Genomic DNA, 25,353 nt, shown 5'->3' on the forward strand with positions numbered 1-25,353 from the left:
TTTAACAGCATATCCAACCATTATATGTTGCACCATTTTCTCCTTATTTTTCCCACTGGGTTTTTAAGGAGTTTTAGCAACATATAATACACACTACGCTCCTCATATTTTTCCCACAGGGTTTTTAGAGGAGATGATTTCAAAAATGATTCTAGAGATAACCAAGCACAAGGACAAGGAAGGATTAGGGGGAGTGTTAGGATTTAATTAATAGGTTAATTAAAGGGATAATCCTCCCTCATGTAATTCTCTATGTTGGTTGGTTTGTCAACAGACACAACCCTTCCTCACATATCTTCGAACGGACGTAACACATATTCGCGTCCCTTCCCCTTGTATATAAGTTGTGAATCATCAATGAAACAGAACAGTTGAATTATTTATTGTCTCTCTCCTTTGCCTCTTGACTTTACTTCTAACACTTTTCTTCTAGTGCAAGGCACGACTATGACCTCCCATATCCTTATAAATATCTCTTACTTTCTCCTTGTTAATTAAGAAATGTGTACTAAACTCAGGTGTGGCTTTATATTAAGCATAGCATATTGTTGTGTACGTGTGGTTGATAACTCGTGGTTTAAGTCCATGTTAGTCATGATCCATTTGAACAACTTTGTGGTGCCTCGCCGATTCTAGCTACATTAGAGGGAATCTAGAGTTGCCTAAATTTGGTGGATCATCATGTGCTGCCTTGTCCCTCAGAGATGACTCATCTAATGTTGCCTTCTTAATTACTGGTTTTGCTCTTCGGCCAGGCGCATATAACGTGGTATGTTTTTCTGCCCGATTTTTCTCCTATTCTTTTGTCTGGGTTTTTAGGTGTTCGACTGGTTTTCTAAATAGCTCGATTTTAAAAATGTCCGAACATTTTTTATAAATTTAATATTTTAAATTGTGAACAAATTAAAATCTAAACATTATTATACTTTGAACAATTTTTTTTAAAAAAGTAAGCAATTTCTAAATTTAACATTTTAAAATTTAACAATTTTAGAGCTAGAACAATTTTCAAATTTGAATTTTTAAAATTTTAAGTATTTTTAAAATTTGAGTAATTTTAAATTTAAGGACTTTTAAAAAATCTGCACCTTTTATTTTTTTTAACATTTTTTGAATATAATAAAAAGGGAAACAGACAAGAAAAGAAAAAGAAACAGACAAAGCCTAGCGTCTAACCGGACCGGCCCACAGCACGCAGGGTCTGCGTTGCCATCTGTCTGTTCTCTTCTTGACCAGTGGTCCATGCGTAACGAAGCCCGAATTTGTCAGAAGCCTGCTATCGGTGAGTCCAATTATTAAAAAGACCGTCTGTCGTAGACGCTCCCCCAAAAAAAAAAAAAAATCAGTCCCTTTCCTCACTAGAAAAGAATGCCCGGTCCATGGTTCCATGGCTTTGAGGCGGAGCTAGAGTAAAGAAGACGGCGGCAAGAACCCTAACTGCGAGAAGTCTCGACTCCCCCGAGCAGCGCCATGTGAGTCTTAAATCTCTCCCTACCCCCCGCCTCTACCCCCGCTATGTGTTTTGATTTGCCTGTCTAGGTTTTGGTTTTTGTGCTTTTCAGCCCGAATTTCGAAATATTTTGTATTGTTTAAGGTTGGTTTCAACGTCGGGACTTGCCCCCCCGGAAGTTCGCGCCGGGGATTTCATCTAGTTTCTTGTCGGGGCAAGTCTACCAGTAATTATTTACTAAATTTTGTGGAGTTTTGGCCTATTGGGGTTGGATTTTTGTGGAAAGGTGTTCTGGTCCCCCTGATATTGATTCGTCGTACAAGATTTGGGTAGTTCAGGTAGCAGAATCTAGAAGGTTCTCCTATGAGTGAGGGCGGTACAATGCAGGTTGAAATCAGCAGTATATTCAGCAGCGCAACGCTACTTCATCCACATTCAGCGTGGCTTTCCCGGCATTAATTTTGTTTCTTGCCTTCCACCATGTCCACATCAGCGAAAATGACTTGGATTTTCCTTTCGTGGGAATCTGTATGGTTTCTGAGATCATTTCCTTTGGTGTATCACATTCAAGCAGTTTAATTCTGGACTGCTCCAATCTCTTTCTTTCCCAGATTTGTAACTCCTTACACTTGAGAAAAGTGTGGGCACCGTCATCATTCAGTTTCTTGCAACCTGCCAAAGTCGGTCAATGTACATGCCCCTTCTCTGTATGGAAGACTGTCATGTGCTATTCGCCACAAAAAATTTGTCTCAGATTCGTTGGACAAGGGTTTTTCCATATTTGAGTCCACGAGGATTTAGTAACTGGAGTCATCCCATTCTCACTCCATGAGGATTTATTAGGCTCTAAAAGTGTTCTGTAATCTATATGCAGACTTGACCGAAAAATGGCCTTTTTGGTTCATGATGCCATGCCCATGTATCCTCAACAGAAAACATGGTTTACGAGATCACTATCCCGCTGTCCTGTATATGTCCAACAGCTCAAAGGCGTGAGTCAACAAGGTCTGTCCCGTCGGCGTGATGGGGTGTAGGCAGCCAGAGCGAGGTAGCCAGGGATCTTTTCATAACCTAATATTGTCGCCATTTCCCATCTTCTTCAGCACTCCTTGTTTCAAAATTTCCACTCCTGTAAGGATACTTCTCCATGTGCATTCCAACCTTTGGTTTTGTGTCCAGCACATCACTATCCGGAAAATACTTTGCCATTAGGACCCGGGCACATAACGAAGAAGGATAAGTTAGGAGTCGCCACCCCATGTTTCGCAAGTATTGCTAAGTTGAAAGAGTGCAGATCTTTATATCCCAACCCTCCAACAACCTTCTTGGCCTTTACTAGCTTCTCCCAACTTAACCAGTGCATCTTATTTTCCTTTTTTCCTTTTGCGTCCAAAAATAGCGGCACACCATAGTACTCATCTCACCACCCAAACCTTTAGTAAGGTAAAAACATGACATGCAAATATTGGTATAGCGTGTGCACATGCTTTAATCAATACTTATTTCCCTGCCTTGGTGAGCCATTTCTCTTTCCATCCTTTTATCTTTTGCCACACCCTTTCTTTCAGATACACAAATACTTGAGATTTTGATTTTCCAACATACACCGGCGGTCCCAAATATTTTTTCATTTCTAGTTTCACATGATATTCCCAAAATCTGCATAAAACAATGCGTGTCTCCATTCTTTGTAGTTTTGTTGAACATGATCTATGACTTATCAACATTGATAGTTTTTTCCTGAACAATCCTCATAAAATTTCAGAATATGTAAGAGGTGACGTGCATTTACTTCATTAACCTTCATGATGATCAAAGAGTGGTCAGCAAAATGAAGGTGATTCAAACTAGGTGCATTAGCTGCCACTTTAACTCGCTCAAGTCGGCCATTCACCTCAGCCGAATTAAGAAGACATGGAATATGAGATTGCTTCAGCACAAAGGAGAAATAGATAGGAGGAGATGGGGCCCTCCTGCCTTAGCCCTCTCCCTGGAATTACTTCACCCGTGAGACCACTATTGAGTTTAAATCTGATTTAACCGTCGAGCAATACCTCATAATCGGCTGCACCCACTGTTCTCGGAACCCCATTTTTCTCATAATATTCTCTAGGAAGTGCCACTCGCCTCTGTCATACACCTTGCCCATTCCAACTTCAAAGCTGCCAGGCCAACTGCACCTTTTCTCTTTTTTTTCATATGATGTGTCACTTCATAAGTGAACAAATTGTTGTCGGTAATCAGCCGTCCCGGCACAAACACACTCTGGTTTGGGCAATAATGTCAGAGAGGATTGATTTGAGGTGGTTATCAAACACTTTTGAGACCAACTCATAAAGGACGTTGCATAAACTTATGGGATGAGATCTCTCATGGCCTCCGGAGTTTTTACCTTTGGTATCAAAGTCACCATGTATCGTTCCACCCCTCGGGGTATCTCCTGCATGAAGCATTTTCAACACTTCTTGGACAATCATCTCTCCTACTACCTCACAATTCGTCCTGAAAAATATGGAAGGCATCCCATCTAACCCTGGGGCTTTGAGGTCCCTGATACTATCAAGAGCTTGTTTTACTCTAGCTGCTTGAAAATCTCTCAACAAGAAATCATTCATTTCTGGAGTCACCCCTTCGGGTACATGTGGAAGGAGTTCATGAATACGAGTACCTGCACGCGAAGAAAACAATTTGGCAAAATAATCAGTCACCACCGCTGCCATCTCCTCCCTCTTCACCACATCTCCATTTTCTTTTCTCAGCCTTTTGATATGATTGACTTGTTTCCTCTCCGAAGCATGTGTGACATAGGAACATCTGAACTGTTACTGGTAGAATCAATTGCAAAAAAAGAGAGATCATGTTCCAATCTTACTATCTGTACATAGGACCATTTAAATAAAGAGAATAGTAAGCCCTACGATGCACCTGGAGATGTGCTAACGGAATGCACTAAAGAGTTTACTGAATGTAGTCTTGTAGCGGGATGATTTTAAGTGTACATTTGGAGTGAATGTAAATTTAATCGTCCACTGAATAGACATTTAGAGTTAAATAAATGTGCTCCACGCAATTTTGCTAACAACTTTTTGAAAACACTTCAGGCCGCCAGTGGTGTTGAATGTTGATGACATAAATCGGGACTACAACTCCGATGAGGAACAGGTTCGCAGGAAGGACATACCGGACCGCAGGATATGGATAAGATCGTTCTTTTTGCGGTGGTGGCTAAAGCATTCTGCGTAGTGTGTGTTTGTGCCCAGAATTTGCATCCTGCAGCACATGTTTGGTGTTTTGTCCTAGCATTGCAAGTGCTCTTTAATCAAGCAGAGACCTTTGCTAAATTCTGATCTTCATATGCTACCTGAGGCTGGCACTATTTTCTATTGTACTGAGTTTAACGAGCAATCTCTTTGCGCATTGTTGTTTAATTTAGTGTGATGGAATGAGAACAATGCCTGAATTTTTCTGTTTCGTTCCAGTAAGAACCAAAGTTCAAACTTGGTACAATTTGATTTATGATATATTGTTGTACTTACATGTCCTATTTTTAGTTGATAACTTCGTCCACATTTACATATTATGGCGAGGTTATGGTTCCTTTGCTATATTATTAGGTTTTGTATATATATGGGCATTCTGGTCAGCAGTTCCATGTGGCCGGTAAGAATCAATCCCACTTCACATTAAACCCCTACCTACAACAAAGTACAAGCACCATTCTCATGCAACCACTTCCCCAACGCAATCCCAACGCTCGAATTCACACAAAACTACCCATCCTCACGCGGCTCTTCACGCATATTTAGCAAGAAGCGAACCATAAGACATGCAACGTTCCTCTTCAATCACAGAAACCACTTCCTCATGAAGCACGCCATTGCCATGCATCCCCATTAATTCCTCCGATGCTATAAAACCCATAGTAGCCAATAGCTCGATCAGATCAACAAGCAAATTTGCAGAAAGAAGCGTAGTATACTAGGATGGCAACAATGGCGGCTTCGGTTACAGCTTTCTGTGTCGCGCTGCTGCTGCTGGTTTCCATCCCCGGCGCCCACCCGGCGCCGGTGCCACAGACGACCGGGCCGTCGACGTCCAGCTGCACCACAGAGCTCTTCCGCCTCCTCCCCTGCCTCTCCTTCCTCGACGGCGCCTCCGCCGCGCCGGCCGACACGTGCTGCGCCAACCTGGGGAGCATGGTGCACGACGAGCCGCTCTGCCTCTGCCAGGCACTCAACCAGTCCGGCCCCGAGAGGCCTCCCGTCAACGTGAACATGTCCCGCGTCGTGGAGCTGCCTCTCCTCTGCCGCCTCGACCTCCCGACCACCGCCGCCGCCTGTGCAGGTAACCATTCCATCATGCAATCTTCAGTCTCTCTGTAGCAAAATGCTTTTCTTCTGTCGAGAGTCTGCTACTCACTAAAATTTCTCTCTGAACTGGCTATCCTGAAGGGCTTCTTCCAACGGGACCAGCATCGACGCCGCCGGTGAGCATGCCACACCCGAGCGCAAACTCCACTGTTCCATCGACGCCGAGGCCGGTGCCACCGACGCCACCACTGACGACTGTCTCACCGAGTACTACCAACCTGGCATCGGGATACAGCAGCGGATCCAAGCTGATAGCTGGTGCCCTTTCTGTCGCACTTGGTTTCATCGCCCTGGCGTCAGCTCTAGCTTTCTGAAGAGCTCTTCTGGACTTCTGCAGATTAGAGTTATGTCGTAGAGAAATTTAGGTGTTCTATCATGTTTTTCTTGGCATCTGTAACAGAAAAAGAATGTAGCGGTTGAAGGAGTAACATGTCCATCAGGATGTCCGTCTGAATAAGTTCTTTTCCACTGCATTTTGGCAACTGAATTCTCGTTCTAACAAGAACTCTTGACAAAAGAAAAATATGGGCAACAACTGCAGGATACCACCATGCGCATATTTCTTTCAAATGTATACCATTCAGTAGTAACATCATCCATAAAATCAACAAAATCGGAAGGAAAAAACAATATAGTGCAACCAGCTAATCGCCTAACCCTTTTTTTCTCATCTAAGCACAAGAGAAATTTAGCTGTTCTATCAGGAATGTTTACTTCAGCATCTGTAACAGCAAAAGAATGTAGTGTTGAAGGGGTATCATGTCCATCAGGATGTCTGTCTGAATAAGTTCTTTTCCATTGCATTCTGATAACTGAATTCTCGTTCCAACAAGAACTTATTGACAAAACAAAATTCTGGGCAACAAATGCACGATACCACATGTGCACCATTCTTTCAAATGTATACCAGTCAGTAATTACATAATCCATATGATCCCTACAAAAACAAAAGACAGCACACCAGCGAATCACCTAATCCTTTTTATCTTCTAAGCACAAGAGGTAGGCAACAATACCAACAACTGGGATAAACCTGGCAACATTCACAAACTCTGTAGCTTTTGGTTTCACGTTCTGAAGATTGCCTCCAATTAACCATGGCTGGAATATCGAGTATAACAATATGTCCCACAGAAACGCATAAGCAAGCCGCTCGGTCAAGACATAATACTGGGCATACTGCCACCGGTCCAAAATGCCTCCAAAGTCGGCATCAGCACGGCCGAAGAAAGCCCAAACAATGGACAAAACGCATACCAAGCCGCCGGTTATGCCTACAACTGATGCACCTCTCACCATAACTGAGGCCAATTTTGATGCCTGTGGCGGAGGCTGGTCCTTCTCAGGATCGTTGAGCCGGATGGCCATGTAGGGAATCAGGAAAGCTACATGTGCAAGGAAAACAGATGTTAGATAGAACGAACAGTTCTGCCGTTTTACATTTGGGTCAAGGTAGATCATACTATTTGTGAGGAACATCTGGCAGCCCCACAAGACGTCAAGCGATCCCTTGTACCGGTCCCTTCTAGCATCGGTGAAGAGAAGTGGCGCAAATAGCAGTGTCCAGGCAATCACAAAATTAAACAATCCTTCGGCCATCTAAGCAAAGCACAGCCGAATTAGGGAATCAGTACACACACTGTACCCATAAGCCACGACAACAATGATAACATCGTGATAGAAATATGGACGGCTTCTTACTGGATGAAGGACGGGGGATTCGAGCAGGTGAACTCCAGCTGCACTGCCCAGCAAACTCACCAACATAATCATGACCGTAATGTTGTGAGTTTCAAATTGATGCACATTCCAAAATTTTGAAATCTGGGCGTACCAGAGTTGATCAATGGCAGGATGAAGAAGAAGTTGAGCGACAGGCCGACAAGGTCAGTGATCGTGGCTTGCGAGATAGCCCATACTGGGTCGCCCTGCATCACGATGGTAATGAATCGACGATTGGCTAATGGCATGACTGGTAAACACTTATGCCACATGATAAGCAGATCGGGATGATGCACTAACGATAACTAGTCTTTCATAGAACAAAGTGTAGCAAAATCCCCTTGCATTGAGCTAGCGGCATGCAAAGAAGAGAAAAGATTTGTGTTCGGTACGGACCGGCGCGTACGGCAGGAGGAAGAGCCAGATAATGTAGGCGGCCTCGGCGCCCCAGAGCGCCGCCTGAAGCAGCACGCGCGTGCCCTCCCCGTCACTCGATGATACGCCTCCCCCGCCGCCACGCTTGGCCGCGCACGGCGGAGGGGCCGCCCTGGCCCCTGCTCGCCGCAGCGAGTGGACGGCGAACGGGGAGACCCTGACGGGCGAGAACGTCGGCCGCGCCGCCGCGCGATAGGGGAGAACGGGAGGGGCGAGAAGCCGGACGCGGTGGGAGGAGGCGGCACTGCAGAGGAGGAGAGGGAGAGCCGCCATGGCCGCCGGCGAACTGAGGTCGGGTCAGGGCGGGGCGGAGATAAGGGCTTTCGGACGGGCGCGACGCGGTGGCGCACGGAGGGAGTTGTCTGCAACGAGCTCGTGTACACGTGGCCTTTCTGGCGCGCCATACTGCAGCAACAATAGAAGGTTATTTTTTTCGAAAAGGCCAAGCCTCAGAGTTTCAAATTCAAACTTTACAAAGGTTTAAAGATCAACCAGCATCTAATCTCTTAGAAAGACGTCAGTCACTCAGCTGCATTTACAGGTCATATGTGTTCGTTCGGTAGCTGAGCTAAACGAAGCTCAATTAAGTCTTGTCTGGCAGTAGAGTTTCAGTGGAGATTAGTGGGCATAATCCTCACCAAAATTTAAATCCTCACTTATTTTAAATATATGTTTGGTGCTAGAGTATGTGCGAGTTTAATCCCCGTTTATCCTCATTTCTCCTTAAATTTTAGTGTATTTTTCTCAATCTTCAATACTCTACATTTACCTAGTGAATTGGGATGGAGTTTTGTGGGAATTGGATAACAACATAGGTTTCGCCCAATACTATAGAGTATTATCCCAACTAATTCTCACAACTCTCTAGTACCAAATAAGGACTTAGAGTGAACACCCTAGTAATATGGGCTGATTTGACTCACCAGCGTGCACAAATATAATCATGTATTACAGGCGTGCGCACACTACTTTTGGAGAAGATTGTAAGGTTAAATTTTCTTCTACCGCACCCCCTTGGATACATGCAGCTCGGCCGCTGTGTTCGATGCGCCTTCGGTAGAGAATAGAACAAATCATGTATCCAATATGTAGGTATATGGATAACCTATAAAAGAAATGAGCATCAGTGCTCTTGTTAAAAGCAATGTCGTTCCGACAATTCAATATATCATAAGTTAAAGCACAAATGTCTACCTGAGTTTGTGCTTTATATTGTTTGTCTACCCTATTTAACTGATTTATAAACATATTTATGACATTGGTGGGAGGCAGTATGTTAAAAGTATATTATACAATTGTCCAAATAAGATGAGCAAAGAGATAGTCGAAAAAGAGATGGTTGATAGGTTCAACAGAATCACAGAATGGACGTTCTTACAACCATGCCAATTTCACTTAGGGAAGTCATCTTCTATGAGAATCACTTTATTTATAAAAATCCACATAAAGATCTTAATCTTTAGTGAACTTACAGATTCCAAATGTATTTGTAAAAAAACTCCACTATAAAAATAACCAACTCCGTCTCGTCCCCGTACGGGCGGCCGAGGCGGCACCTCTAGCTACCCCCCCCCCCCCCCCCCCCTAGCCTAGCACCTCCACTTCTCCCCTCCGACGCCTTTGTGCGCCGCCGAGCAAAGCATGCGTAGTGCCGACGGACTCTCCTCTGCCCGCGTGCTGCCAACCCTGGTCGGGAGGAGCTTTGGACGGCTATAGTGCTCACATGTGCGACCTCGTACTGGAGGTAGAGGTAAGGCACATCAATGGAGACCAGGCGGCGAGGCAGGGTTGCGAAGGCGGTCCAGGGATGGCGGCATGGCTTGCTTTGTCTAGAAGGTGTGACCCATATCTGGACCCATTCAGGCTCGATCTAGGCTTGGTGGGCTTCAGCCTCTAGGTATGGTCTTGGCCCTCCTGGAATCCTACGGGAGCCAGCGCACACCCCCTATCCAAGGTGTGGCATGGCCGTGACGCGGGTGTTGGGCTGGGATGGCATGGTAGGGCGGCATAGTCTTGCATGTGAATGGCGGCGGTGGCCTAGTCCAGCCCGAGCTGAGCCTATCAGGCTTTGTTGCCACATACGTTCTGCAAACACCCTCGTAGTGAAGGATGGTAGATCTCCTCCTATTGGTTGCGATGTGGCCGGAGGCCGGATCCGGGCCTACGAGCCTAGATCTAGTTGTCAGTTGATGCACAGTGCGTCATGTGGGCGCCGCAATGTCGCTTGCCTACTGCACTTATGGTATTCACGCGAGTCTCTATGTTTCTCTCTTACCTCGTCTGATCCGCCTGTCTCGTCGTGAGATGTCTTTCGCTTTCCTCCCGTCTCTCGAGCTCGTGTATGTCGAGCAGCGGCCACGGGTGGTAGACTGCGCAAGCATATCTAGAACAAGCGATGTGTCGGTGGTGATGGTCTCTTTGGGCAAGTGGATGGCGAGGACTGGGCGGTGGGGGGTCCTGGTTTTTACGGGGCTTCGGCAGGGTCATCTCCTAGATCATGTTTTGGAGGCCAGGCTGAGGGATGGTGGGCGACCAAAATACCGGGCGTGGTGCCAAGGTTTTTCTGGGCGAAATCTCAACGTTTTGATGCCAAAGTTTGCAATGTCTGCGGGTGCCATGGCCCTCTTTGGGGGTGTTCTAGGTACCTTCTCTGCGTTAGGGTTCCGGATGAAAACCCGTCTCAGTCTTAATGATGACGATGTGCTACGTCATTACCCTCTTTGGGACGTTGTCATGGAGTTCTAATGCCCCTTAGTCTCGTTCCGGTGTCTTCGGTGGCAAGTTTTGGTTCTCTCTGTACATGTTTTTCTGTTTATTTTTGATCTGCTTTGTAAAAGGTCCCGTCTTCACCTTGCATATGTTTGGTCGTTGTGGCTTTGTTTATAAAGAAGGGTAAAATCTTCTTTCGAGGAAAAATGTGATTAACCCATTTATGAAATCCACATAGATAGACTTCTCTGTGGAAGATCCCAAATTGTTTAGTTTCTAAACAAAAACATCTAAGTTCTATATTAAATTGATCATCATAAGTTGTTACACTAAATATAACCAAGTATCCCACTTATTTCCGGACAACACCCTTCCAAATTCAATGTTTAAGATGCAGCCGAATTAACATCATTGAACCAAAACATGTTTGGTGCTGAAGTAATTAGCAGGTCCCTAGCTAAAATAACAGCATCGAACCAGTAACAGCAAGCTTCTCTGGCACGTGCTAATTAGTCATGACGTGCCACTCTGTACGAGAGAAGCTTGCTTTGCCAGTATACTGCGTGTAATGGATAGAGACACCATGGTATCTAAAAGAAAGGAATCCAACTTCACAACCCAAAAACTGATAATACGAGTTCTCTATTTCCACGTGCTAATTAGTTTTGATGTGCCACTCTGTACGAGAGAAGCTTGCTTTGCCAGCATCCTGCGTCTAATGGATAGGGACACCATGGTATTTAAAAGAAAGGAATCCAACTTCACAACCCATCTATTTTCATAGCCTTTCCAGAGTAGAAAATTTCACTCGTGTGAAATAAAATTTTCAGCTCAGATAGTTGGTCAAAGATACAAATAATAAATTTCGTTTTTCACAGCTTTCTCTAGGTCATTTCCATGAAAATAATAGTATTATCCGCATATTGAAGTAGCGATACCCCTCCCTCAAAAATATGAGGAATTTTGGCTTCGAAAATTATGGCGCAACACATCACCAAACTGTGAGAGGGGCCTGGAAATTGCAGCAACCTTCAACGTTCTTTTTTAGATAAAGATGATACTGAGTGTATCCAGCCTTTACAACTTAATATAAAGAAATAGTCAAAATGCCTCTAGTCCCTGGCGAGTGGGAATAGGGGTGCGTCATTCTTTCCCCACCGTATTCGATGGCCAGGGCACCGCTACCACCGGCCACCGACGCCCACGGTAGCGGCCAGGGATGCCCGACAATAGGGTTTTTTGCGGGTAGGTGTCGATCGCCCCGGAGTCGCCCCATGAGCGACCCAGAGGCGTTTTGTCTATTTCTTGATATTAAGTTCAAAAGGCTGGATACACTCAGTACCATCTTTATCCAAAAAGGAACATTGAAGGTTGCTGCAATCTGCATGCCCCTCTCACAGTTTGGCGATGTGTTGCGCCATAATTTTCGAAGCCAAAACTTCCTCATATTGTTGAGGGAGGGCTATCGCTACTTCAATATGCGGATGATACTATTATTTTCATGGAAATGACCTAGAGAAAGCTGTGAAAAACGAAATTGATTATTTGTATCTTTGACCAACTATCTGAGCTGAAAATTTTATTTCACAAGAGTGAATCTAGAAAGGCTATGGAAATAGAGAACTAGTATTAGCAGTTTTTGGGTTGTGAAGTTGGATTCCTTTCTTTTAGATACCATGGTGTCCCTATCCATTAGACGCACGATGCTGGCAAAGCAAACTTCTCTCGTACAGAGTGGCACATCAGAACTAATTAGCACGTGCCACTCTGTATGAGAGAAGCTTGTTGTTATTGGTTCGATGATATTATCTCAGCTAGGGACCTGCTAATTAGTTCAGAACCAGGTCTCACGCCCCTCCCCCCTCCCCCTCTCCCAGTTGCCGTGAGGTATCCTCTATGGTGTATTTGTCATCGATACCGCGACACTTCAGCATATCCATACCCTATCCCCTCGAGCATGTCCATGAATTGTCTTCTCCAATTAATCCTCCTTCCTTGGAAGCTTAACTTGATCGTTTTCTTATCAATTTGGTGCCATAGAAGTATAAGATGAAGAGATTATACAAAAGTTCCTGTGATGTTTTATTAAAATTTTCAGGATTACTTAGCCCTGAGTTCAAATTCTATAGTAATTGTGTAACCGAGCCATATATTTTGATTCTTTGGCTTGGGGTTGTTTCTAGAAAAGTTGCACGAGAGGTTGATCAAATCCTTGCCCCGCCACTATGTTATAGGGGTAGTGGCGGGTAGGGTTTTCTATTTTGCAAGCTGATATTCCCCGCCACTATGCTCAAATCCCCCTGTTGTATGTAAAAGTTGAACACATTTGCGTCAACCACCGCACTGTGGTTACTGTTCATGTGCCATGAATAGTAAATTGTGTTGCAGTATAAATACATGTTGCTTTTTTACTGTAATTTTTCGCATGTTTACAATAATTTTTCCATCGGTGATTTCTTCATAGTAATTTTTCTTTATCATTGGTATTTTCTTGACTATAATTTTTCCAACTGTTTATAGTTACTTTCCCACTGGTAGTTTCTTCACTGTGATTTTTCTTTTCCATCCGTAAGTATTTTACTTAATACAGTGGCTGATCATGTGGTCACCATTAGACTGAATATAGTGGCTGATCATATGGTAAGGCCATCGTAAACCGCTTTCATGCAAGGACGTAATATCCTAGATGGGGTTGTGGTTCTACATGAGGCGGTTCATGAACTGCATACCAAAAATATGAATGGGGTAATCTTAAAACTTGATTTCGAAAAAGCTTATGATAAAGTCAACTGGTTTTTTCTCCATCAGACACTCAGGATGAAAGGTTTTTCACCGGAGTGGAGAGCGTTGATCGATAATTTTGTGTATGGAGGAAGTGTAGCGATTCATGTCAATGATGATACGGGACGCTTCTTCCAGACACGGAAAGGTTTACGCCAAGGTGATCCTCTATCACCACTTTTATGGTGGTTTATCAATCCTTCCATACGCTGACAATACAATTTTATTTATGGAACATGATCTCGATAAATCTCGGAATTTAAAGCTGATTTTGGCTGCTTTTGAGCATTTATCGGGACTCAAAATAAACTTCCATAAAAGTGAATTGTTTTATTTTGGCGACGCTCAGGGATCAGTCGCCAAATATTAGAAACTGTTTGGCTGTGAGCAAGGCCAGTTTCCTATCAACTATCTGGGCATCCCGATTCATTATCGGAGATTAACGATGGCTGAGTGGAAACTAGTCGAGGAAAGATTTCAGAAGAGACTTAGTAGTTGGAAAGGTAAAATGCTATCCAGATTCGTTCTCATTAATTCATTACTCACAATATGGTGATGTATATGATATCCTTCTTCATTTTGCCAAAAGGTGTATTACACAAGCTCGATTATTATAGATCAAGATTTTTTTTGGCAAGGGGATAGTGAAAAAAAGAAATTTGACGGGTCAAGTGGTCTGTCGTATGCCGACCTAAAGATATGGGTGGGCTAGGAGTTCACAACCTTGAGGTCAAGAACTCAGCCCTATTAGGTAAGTGGCTTTTTAAGCTACTAACCAAAGAAGGCGTATGGCAGACCATGGTTAGAAGAAAGTACGTCAGTGACAAAGCGTTATCCCAGATCCTTTGGAAACCGGGAGACTCACATTTTTGGGCTGGCTTAATGGCAACGAAGAAATTTTTCTTCAGATATGGTACTTTCATTATTAAGGATGGATCGCGGATACGGTTCTGGGAGGATACATGGCTAGGGAATAGGCCTTTCTCTGAACAATATCCAGCGTTATACTGCATTGTTCATCGCAAAAGTGATACCATTGCATTAGTAATGGCAACCTCACTGACATAGGCATCCCCAATGGGCCTGCCGAAGATAGTACCCGGGGTTTACTGAAGGCCCACGACTCGAAGAATAAGAAGAATCGGAAGCCCAAGTTGGCATTAAGGAAAGCTAGAGTTGTATTAGGAGATGATGTTTGTAATCTTGCGGGATGAGTTAGAAACCCTCCCGGACTCTGTAACTTGTACAATACGAATCTCTCGACTCCACCTCCTATATAAGGGGGAGTCGAGGGACAAAGAAAGCATCGAATCATTGTCTCTCAAACCCTAGTTTTCATAATCGTCGAGTACTTTTCGGCTGAAACCTTCGAGATCTACTTGCCCTCTACTTCCAACTAAACCCTAGTCTACAACCCGTAGGCATTGACAAGTTAATCCCTTGTCAATTGGAGCCGACCGTGGGGATTAGAGGCGTCAAGGATCTGGTCTCGATGACACGTTCAAGATCGTCGACTTCATCAACAGCAAGCAACGCGATGGATCGAGGTAAACAGATCGCAACTGGTCCTGTCGATTTTGTTCCTCACCCGCCCTCCCGTTTGGATGCATATGCGTATTTGGAGGAGCCTATGGAGATGACATTCGGAAGATTCCACTTTCGCGTCGAGAAAGAGGGAACGTATCGTCTCGAAATTCCGATCTCGACGGGATTGTCGGCGGTCGATTCCAATTTTTCGAGCTCAACATCGTCGATCGAGTCAGGCAAAGAGGAGACTTCATCGCCACGCTTCATCAGCACCAGGGCAAGCGAAAAGCTCGCCAAGATCTTCAGCGACATGTCCTTCGAATCATCTGCGGACTCCTATATAAGCGATGACTCGAGCAGTGTCGACAGCTTCAACTTCATCGACAAATCCACTACAGTGGGCAAGGTCTTCACCAATCTTTATGATGGTGTCACCAAACCCAGCACAGATCTGAATACAAAATACCATCAGATTTATGCCATCGGAGAGCCAAGCCGCGATCAGGAGGAAACATCCGAGGCTTTCGACGAGTTGGGAAATCCATATGTCGATCCCTCTGATTTATGACAAGGCCTAGGCAACAAATATATTGGATCTGAGCCTCGTGATAGAGTTCAACTCCCGCAAGCAGCATGGGATAGAGCCGCAAGAGCTATGGATGGCTCAGAACCAATGGCTACAACAGCCACGCCTGAAGAGCTGCAAGCATATCAATATAGGCTCGCGCGAGCTGCGAGGGAATTGGAAAAACAGACAGCTGCCCTGAACAGGAGAAAGGAGGCAGCCTCCGCGTCAAGCAGGCGAAGGGCAGAGCTGAGTCGACAATCTGGAACCTCGGGAGATAGCCACGGGGAAGCTCGGAACAGAGCAAGATCAAGGTTGCAACATATACCTGAAGGAGAAAGAGAGCACTTGGTTCAAAACCTCGACATGTCTTTTATGTCGATAGACACGAGAGGGAATATTATCCCCAAGACACCAGAAGCTGGGTATATGGTGACACAGGCCTTTATCCTTGCATCCAGGCCACCTCCAGGAGATCCAAGGGAGGCACTGTACAACATGGCAATGGCAGGAGTTGGAGCCATGGAAATGGCGTTTGCATCAACACCTCCCGAAGGAACAGCAAGGCAAAATAGTCCACGACCTGCGGCAGCAGCAGCAGCAACTCCCGAAGGAACAAGTGGAGCAAGAGACACGGTAGCGCAGGCAAGGGTGGACAGAGCACGGCAAAGTAGAAGGGAACATCGGCACTCCCCAGAACTAAACGACGAGGATATGTGCGGTTTTCCATGCTTCATGAGGAGAGTACGAAAAACTCGAGTCCCTTCGGGATTTAAGTTGCCTGATAACTTCAAGAAATTCGACGGCCTGCAAGATCCAGAGGATTGGCTAGTTGATTACCTCGAGACGGTGAAGCTCACAGGAGGGACCAGAGCAACAGCTATGCAAAGCATCCAGGTGCATTTAAGTGGAGCCGCGCGATCTTGGATAAAGAAGCTTCCTCCAGGATCTATCGACAGCTGGGATAGCTTCGAAGACATATTCGTCAAGAATTTCCGGTCCACCTGCAAAAAACCCGCATCACTAGAGGAATTGAGGGCGTGTCGACAGAAGCCAGACGAATCAATGAGAAAATACATCCAAAGGTGGAATATCATCAAAAACTCGGCAGAAAATATATCTGACGAGAGAGCGATATATGCGTTTGTCGCAGGAATCAGGCGAGGATATTTTGTCGAGGATTTGGGGAGAACCAATCCAAAGACAGTATCAGCATTGATGGAGATAGCAAACAGATGGGCAGATGGAGAAGATGCTATTCACAACAAACGGCATAGGTCACCAGAGGAGGACCGCGGCCGAAATTATCAAAATAGGCGACGATTTCCTCGGCAGTACTCGGGCTATGATGCACCAGGGCAAATTTCGGCTGGCTTCCGAGCAAGCGCCGGAGGAAACAATAGAGATGATTACCAGAGGAGCAACAAGCAGCGAGGCGACAATAGAGATGACTCTCGAAACAACAGGCAAAGTACCGGGTCAAGGTTCCAGAGGCCTTTCGTGTCTCCCGAGGAGATGATGAACGGGCCGTGTCAAATGCATTTTTATCTTGACAACAACGGAAAAAGACAGTCGGGACACTTGCAAAAGGATTGCCGAAATTTCCAGGCAATGTTAAGATGGGCAGGGCATGCCAACGCTCAGGCAGCGCCCAGAAATCCTCAAGGACCCAGGAGTGAGATCCACCTGCCACCTCCTCCCGCAATTACAGACGATAATCGACATCAGCTGAGAATTGCGGCAGCACCTGCACCACCGCCTTATGTTGATCCCAACTCTAACGGAGCGGTCTCGATGATTCAGAAAGGCAGGCCATCCAATAGAGCTCAGAAAGTAATCTCGCGACAGGTGTTCATGGCAGAAAAGATGCCTCCACCAACAGTCGAGTATCTCAATTGGTCAGGGCAAGATATTGGCTTCACAATAGCGGACCATCCACAGCAAGTTCCCATCACAGTGCCATGCTTTGTTGGGACGCCCAGCATATGCTAGGTTTATGGCGGTACCACATTACATGTACCTGCTATGGAGGATGCCTGGGCCTAAGGGACCAATCACAGTCAAAGGAAGCTTTGCGCTAGCTGATAAGTGCGATAAGGATTTTCATCGACTGTCAGAAACTTTCGGGATGCAAGCAGAATACATGGCGTCAAGACTCACGACTGACTATGATGTGCTGCCAGATGTAGGAAGGCCAAACAAAGAATCAACTTTCAACACTGAGAAAAATTCTAAGGAGGTGCAGATTCACCCGACAGACCCGAAGAAGACGACGTCCATTGCAAAGGACATGGACCTCGCATAGGAAAGCGCGCTCGTCGAGTTCCTCCTTGAGCACTGGAAAATATTCGCATGGTGTCCAGCTGACATGCCAGGAGTACCCAGGGAACTTGCCGAGCACCACCTAAACTTGGATCCACTAGCGAGACCAATCAAACAACCTTTGCGGCGTTTTTCGGAGCCAAACCGCAAAGCTATGCTGTCAGAAATCGATCGACTAAGAGAAGCTGGTTTTATCAAGGAGCTGCATACAGAGGCCACATGGGTAGCAAATCCAGTGTTGGTGCCGAAGAAAAACACTAAAGTCCTTCGCATGTGCGTCGATTTTACGTGTCTCAATAAACATTGTCCAAAGGATCACTTTCCCCTCCCGAGGATCGATCAAATTATCGACTCCACGGCAAGATATGAACGTCTTTCCTTCCTGGATGCATATTCTGGTTATAACCAGATCAGATTGAAAGAAGAAGATGAGGTCAAAACAGCGTTCATCACACCTTACGACGTGTTTTGCTACAGAACAATGCCTTTTGGTTTGAAAAACGCGGGAGCAACATACCAGAGGATGATGCAGAAGTGTTTGGCAACACAGATTGGGAAAAACGTACAAGTATACATCGACGATGTCGTCATAACATCAAAGAAGGGGACAACGCTAATCGAGGATCTGAAGGAAACCTTCGACAACCTCGACAAATTCTGCCTCAAGTTGAACCCAACAAAGTGTTCCTTTGGTGTCCCTGCAGGAGAACTTCTTGGGTTTCTAGTCTCAGCGAGAGGGATTGAAGCAAATCCCAAAAAAATCCAAGCTATCGTAACAATGAGGAAGCCAACAAAATTGAAGGAAATACAACAGCTAACTGGTCGAGTAGCAGCTTTAAGCAGATTTGTCGCCAGGCTGGGAGAAAAAGCGTTACCGTTCTATGCTTTAATCAAGCAAGGGGAGAAATTCCAGTGGAACGAAGAGGCCGATAGAGCTTTCGAGGATTTAAAGCGCACAATTTCGACACCACTAATCTTGGTGGCGCCGAAAGAGAAGGAACCTCTCCTGCTATACATCGCAGCCACACCTCAGGTGGTTAGCACGGTGCTAGTCGTTGAAAGAGAAGAAGAAGGAAAACTCCATGGAGTGCAAAGGCCGGTATATTTCATCAGTGAAGTTTTATCGCCTTCCAAACAGCGGTACCCCCAGTACCAGAAGTTAGCATATGGAGTGATCACAACAGCAAGAAAATTGCGCCATTATTTTTCGGCACACCCGATAATAGTGGTCAATGAAGCACCTCTATCAAACGTATTGAACAATCCCGAAGCTACAGGGCGTGTCTCCCTTTGGGGAATAGAACTTTCCCCTCGGGACATCACGTATGAAAAAAGAAAGGCAATCAAGTCGCAAGTTCTGCCAGATTTCATTGCAGAGTGGATGGAGCTGCAAAATACAGGACCCCCGGATTTATCGAGAACTTGGACCATGAAGTTCGATGGATCCAAGAGAGTAGAAGGAGCTGGTGCAGGGGTGATACTCATATTACCTGAAGGCGACAAATTGAAATATGTCCTACGGATGACGTTCCCAAACGCATCTAACAATGAAGCAGAATATGAAGCCCTTATACACGGGATGAAGATGGCGAAAGCTTGCGGTGCAACTCGATTAAAAATCTTTGGCGACTCACAATTGGTAGCTCAGCAGGTTATGAACCAAATGTGATGCAGTCAATGATAGCATGGTGGCATGTAAGGAGGTGTACAACGAGCTTGAGAAGCTGTTTGATGGATGCGAAGTAAATCACATCAGTAGGCTGAGCAATGATGAAGCCGACGTTCTCGCAAACATTGGGTCGCAGTGCCTTCCAATCCCGCCAGGTGTGTTTTGGGAAGAGATAGCCGAGAGATCCACAAAAACAAACAAGGCGCAGAAGAAGACGAAGGAGGAGAAAACTTCGGCACCTCTCAAAGAAGTGCCGAACGAAGAAGAGGACCAGGAGCTAGTGCTGATGGTAGAAGTCCCATGGATGCAAGCGTACAGATCGTATATCCTGAGAAAAGAACTACCCGACGATCCAGTTGAAGCAAGGCGAGTTATTCGACGATCCAAAGCCTTCACAGTGGTCAAAGGAGAGTTATACAAGCGAAGTATTTCGGGCGTGCTGCAAAGGTGCGTTACACCCGAAGAAGGAAGGATAATCTTAAAGGACGTACATGAGGGAATATGTGGCCACCACGCGAGCAGTCGAGCTATTCCGGCCAAGGTTTTTCGGGCTGGATTTTACTGGTCGACAGCAATAGAGGATGCAAAAGAGATAGTGCGAACCTGCGACGCGTGCCAAAGATTCGCCGCAAAACCACACTCTCCGGCAGCAGAGTTGATGCCAATACCATTGTCTTTGCCTTTTGCCCAATGGGGACTCGATATGGTGGGAAAGTTGCACAAAGCTTCGCCAGGTGGATATGAGTACATGTTGGTTGCTGTTGATAAATTCACCAAGTGGATAGAAGCGAAGCCGATAAATTCACCAAATGCAGCGTCAGCAATAAAATTCATGAAGGGCATCGTTTTTCGGTTTGGAGTATCTCACAGCATTGTCACAGACAATGGTAGTAACTTTACGTCCAAGGAGTTCAAAACATACTGCGCAGAAGTAGGCATCAAATTGCATCTCGCGTCAGTTGGGCACCCGCAAACCAACGGCCAAGTCGAGAAAGCCAATGGTATCATCTGCAACGGTATCAAAAAACGCCTGCTAGGACCGCTTGAAAAGGCTCGACATACCTGGCCAGAAGAATTGCCAAGTGTTTTCTGGAGTATCCAAACAACACCAAATACGGCGACACAAGAAACTCTGTTCTTCCTCGTCCACGGAGCTTAGGCAGTACTACCAATTGAAATAGAGCATGACTCCCCAAGAGTGACAGAGTATGACGAGGAAACTTCAAGAAAAGCTTTGGAGGACGATGTAGATGCACTCGATGAAGCTCGAGATGAAGTACTATCACGGGTCACCAAGTACCAGCAGGACCTGAAAAACTACCACAGTCGACGATTGCGGCCAAGATCTTTCCAGGTCGACGATTTGGTCCTACGACTCAATCAACAAAGTACTGAAAAGCTCGAGTCACCATGGCTGGGCCCTTACGTCGTCACGGAAGTAATTGAAGGAGGACCGTACAGGATCAAGGACAAGAAGACAGGGATTCCCGAGAAAAACCCCTGGAACGTGGCGCAGCTCAGGCGTTTCTACGCCTAGAGCCAAAATATAGTCCTCCTTTGTAAAAGCACAATGTACTGAAACGCCCGCGAGTTTTCAGACGCACTCTTTTCCTTTTCAGGGCACCGAGTGGGGCTGGAAAGGTTTTTAATGAGGCGGGCTCGCGGTGCTGCAATATAGTAAAAGATAGTGATGAGATACATCTTTTTTCTTCGACAGGCTCGGGGGCTCATAACCCACGACAGCAAAATATACATATTCTCGCAAAAAAGTAAATTCTTCGATATAACAAAACAGTATAAGTTCCAGCCAAAGGCTCGGGGGCTTTGCAATATAGATTACACCTTACAATATAGACAGCTTCATCAATACAAAAAATTCGACAAAAAATATATAGACATAACTTTTCGCAATATAGCACAACTTAGTCAAGGCCTAATATATTATCTATGGATAAACCTCTGGTCGTCTTGTGCTCAGCATAGGTCCCCTTGACGAAGAATTCAGAATCCATTCGAAGAAGTTCATCCATCATCGCCTCGGCTACAGGAGTCACCATATCATTGATTTCGTCAATGTTATTTTTTCGTCGCGATTTTTTGGCCAAGCAATCAGCAACAATCTTCGTCAGGTCCAATTTGGGATGGCAAATATGTATCATGATGATGGCGAATCTTGCTCCGGCAGTCAATTGAGCTCGCACAAAGTTATGAATACGAGGGGCATCTCGGAATTTCTCCATCAATCCAAGAAGAGTTTCAGGAGCTTCATCTCGAGGGAACAGAGTCTTGTAAACAAGGGTCAAGGTTCTCGTGCAGAAGTTAAGAAATTCGCGAACCTGGCAGGCGCGATCTTGGAACCTGACAATCTGTTGGGTTCACTCGGGAGTGACCCAGAACAAGCAGCCATGGTTAAGAGAAAGATTAACAAGGAGGTTCGTTCTCACATTCACCCTTTCATCTTCAGCAGTAGCGTCGAGAACAGAACCTATTGAGCGACAGGACAAGAAATTCAAAAAAAAAGAGGGGTACAGCAAAAAGCAGAGATAGTGCTAGGTTGAAAAACATACCTAACATATCCACACTAGCTTCAGTCATTAGCTCGAGCATATTATTTTCTCGAGCAGTTGCTTTTTCAGCTTCCGAAATAGCAGCGTCTTTGGCAGCTATGGCTTCTTTAGCTTGTTGAAGGGCAATATTCTCTCTTTCGAATGCTTTACGAGATTGCTCCATCATCGCAAGAGTCTGCTTTTTCATGGATTGAAGTTGTTGGCGAAGTTCTTGCAAATCTTGCGAGAAGTGCTTACTCGAAGAACCTTCGATAAGGTTATCATCGACAAGGGTTTTCTTCGAGAAGGAAGAAGCAGGAGAAGTATCGGCAGGACAAGGATTGGTGGAGTAGTTATCAAATATCAACTGGAAAAGAAAATTTCAGTATCAATGATCATGCAAAATAGAATTTCATTGATCTTCGGAAAATTTACACAGATATTACAGAAAGGGGTCTTCAAAAGGATTGCTACAACAATTGTCGCCAAAGCTACTATGGCGACAACTTCAAAAGAAACAGGAAAATAAAAAAGATAGAGCATTCTACTAGACCTCCGGCTTCGACGAGCTAGGAGCAGGAGTGGGCTTGAATCCAAGATAAGCAAGGATTTTCTTTGTGTTGGGCTTCGCAGCCTTGATCAGCGATCGCCACTTGGTGGTCTCCATCTCCTGTGTGTCGCCAACCTTGGTCCAGTCGACGTTTTGTTGACTGTCAGCAACCAGGGCGACAGTGCTTTCAACGGCAACCTTCATATTTTCTTGGCGCAGCTTCAGTCCAAGATCTTCTGGCGGATTAAAATCCTTGGCAAGAGCAAGGAAAGTCGCGGGTTCCTTTTTCTTCGGGAAGAAGTAAGGATAGAGCCGCGACAATCCTTCCTGGACCTGCTCAATACCCTCACGGGCTTCTGTTTCGTGAAACTCAAGGAAAGAAAGTGCATCGAGAAGGGGATCATTGTCAGGATCTTCAAGTTCAAATTCTTGGTTTGTTTTCCCTGTCGAGGAAAAATTATGTTGGTCAGCAAACAAGTAAATAAGAGCAAGTCCAAGGAATGCAAAATAGGTCGAGTACTTACTGACAAAGCGACGGTTTTGTGAATCCAAGCGCTTGAGAATCGCCTCTTCACGAGCAGCTTGTGCGGTTTTATGCTCGCTCAAGGCAGTCTCGGCGTCATGAAGCCTCTTCTGAAGCTCTTCGACACCAGCAGCTTCTGCTTTGGCCTTGTCAGCCTCTGCCTTAGCCTTACTAGCATCAGATTCGGCCTTCTTACGAGCCTCCTCACTTTGCTCTAATTTCTGAGCAAGCGTGTCGGCGCGTTTGTTGGCCTCCGCAAGTTATTCTGCCAAAATAGTGAAAAGTAAGTAAAAATTATGACAAGATAGGAGCAAGAAGTCAAGGGCAAAGAGAAGCAGGAAGTCAGTACCTTCAGTTTTGCTAGCATACTCGCGGTACCCAACGAATTGGGCACCGAAGCGGATGAACTCCTTAATTAAAGGCTATTAAAGAAAGACAAAGAAAGAAAGTGTCGGTAGGAGACAAAAATGCGATAGCACAAAATAAAAAGAAGCAAACAGTGAAAATATCGACAGCATCAGAAAGCGTACAAGAACTTACATCATCCAGAAGAGGAGTCGAGGAGCTACCCAATTGCAGGGTAGGCTCTGTGATTGTTTCAACCCTCGCCCTTTTTGGTGAAGGGACAAGGGGGCTCGCAGGAGGAGCAGGTTCGTCGGTGTTTTGTTGAGGAGGCGAAGATTCTTCTCCTTCAACTTGCACTTCAGAAACAACTAGAGTACACGACGTACTCGTTCGAGCAGTCGCATCAAAAGCTGGCATTTCTTCCTCGTCGCCACTACGATTAACTGGTGGCAGTATAAGAAGCAAGATAGACAAAAATCTTCGCGTAGCAAAACAGTAAAAAGCAAAAGGTGACTTACGAACTGACGAGGGCTTCAAGGTATGGATCGAAAGCTGCCTTCTGACGTGAAGGAGTAGCTTCTTCGGCTTTGGAGGTGCCGGAATCTTCGACATCAGCCCTTTTCCTTTAGTTCTTTGGAGAAACAGCAGGAGGAGGAGACTGTGCCGATGTAGTAGCCTCAGAGGCAGCCTCCTTTTCAGAAGATCCCGCAGATTTTCGAGAACCTGCGGGTTCATTCTCAAAAGAAGGGGCATCTTGGTTGTCATCCGTGACAACAACTCGTTCTTCGACTTCTCCACCTTCAGGAAGGGGAGGAAGAGAGACAAGATCTGGATGGTTCTATACAAAAATAAAGGGAAGCGTCAACAAAAGAGTTATGTAAAGAATGGCAAACAAAAATGAGCCAGTCGATAAAGGTTACCTTGGGAAGCGCATTGGTGGCGCTATATGGTTTTACGCGACAAGAAGAAGGGACAAGATCTTTCGAGGTTAGGGAGGAGATTTTCCGGACAAGTTTTTCTAAGTCCTTGACCGACAAATCCACCGACAACCAATCCACATCATTGTCGCCAGCATACCTCCAGAGGGGATTTTTGCGAGCCTGTAGAGGCTGCACTCTGATTCTAAGGAAATATGCCGTGATCTGGATACCCGACAGCTCTTTGCCGCGGGTGTTTTGCAGTTCATGGATGCGGGTCATCAGCGCCTCCGTCGCCGTTTTTTCTTCCTCGGTAGCCTATGCATCCCAGGAGCGGCGGCGATAGATTTTTTCGGCACCGTCAAAAGGAGGGATGTTGTCTTCAGCACATCCATGGTTCTCCTCATGGATGTACAGCCACTTCTTGCGCCACCCTTGAACTGAGTCAGGGAATTTGACATCGAAGTAATCGACATCGGGGCGAACGCAGATAACAACGCCGCCTATGTTATAGGCGACATTGGGAGAGCCATTGCGGCGACAAAAGAAAATGCGCTTCCACAATGCCCAGTTAGGCTGGACGCCGAGGAAGGATTCGCAGAGGGTGATGAAGATGGAAATGTGGAGGATAGAATTGGGTGTGAGGTGGTGAAGTTGCAGTCCGTAAACAAAAAGCAACCCCCGAAGAAAAGGGTGAATGGGGGCAGAAAGGCCGCGGATGAGATGATCGACAAAACTAACCAGATACTCCATTGGAGGGGTTGGGTAGCTCTCTTCGCTGGGGAAGCACAGCGCCTTGGGCTTCTTGCTTATCCCCAGTTTCTTCAGGAGGTTGATGTCTTGGGTCGAGATTTTGGATCTCTCCCATTCAGCGCTCCCCAGATCCGCGGAAGCCATTGTTGATTCTGGCGTGCTGTGTCTT

General features: G+C 45.5%; 2 protein-coding genes and 1 long non-coding RNA gene across 3 annotated transcripts; 2 read left to right on the forward strand and 1 right to left on the reverse strand.

Moving 5' to 3' along the window:
- The first annotated feature begins 1,351 nt into the window (after window positions 1-1,351).
- Window positions 1,352-4,971, forward strand: LOC127330483 (uncharacterized). Its single transcript, XR_007869296.2, has 2 exons — window positions 1,352-1,472; window positions 4,552-4,971. It is a non-coding gene; the product is annotated as an uncharacterized lncRNA (long non-coding RNA).
- Window positions 4,972-5,295: 324 nt separating this feature from the next.
- On the forward strand, window positions 5,296-6,307 carry LOC127330484 (non-specific lipid transfer protein GPI-anchored 15-like). Its single transcript, XM_051356680.2, has 2 exons — window positions 5,296-5,794; window positions 5,902-6,307. Exons 1-2 carry the CDS (start codon window positions 5,434-5,436, stop codon window positions 6,132-6,134), a joined length of 594 nt encoding a protein of 197 aa, XP_051212640.1. The 5' UTR covers window positions 5,296-5,433; the 3' UTR covers window positions 6,135-6,307.
- A 293-nt stretch (window positions 6,308-6,600) lies between these two features.
- LOC127335139 (uncharacterized) lies at window positions 6,601-8,365 on the reverse strand. The gene is made up of 5 exons (XM_051361728.2): window positions 7,939-8,365; window positions 7,655-7,748; window positions 7,522-7,559; window positions 7,284-7,419; window positions 6,601-7,205 (listed from the first exon to the last, which is right to left on the reverse strand). Exons 1-5 carry the CDS (start codon window positions 8,248-8,250, stop codon window positions 6,793-6,795), a joined length of 993 nt encoding a protein of 330 aa, XP_051217688.1. The 5' UTR covers window positions 8,251-8,365; the 3' UTR covers window positions 6,601-6,792.
- Between the last annotated feature and the right edge of the window lie 16,988 nt (window positions 8,366-25,353).

The sequence above is a fragment of the Lolium perenne genome, chromosome 2, assembly GCF_019359855.2.
Source record: "Lolium perenne isolate Kyuss_39 chromosome 2, Kyuss_2.0, whole genome shotgun sequence".
Lineage (NCBI taxonomy): Eukaryota > Viridiplantae > Streptophyta > Magnoliopsida > Poales > Poaceae > Lolium > Lolium perenne.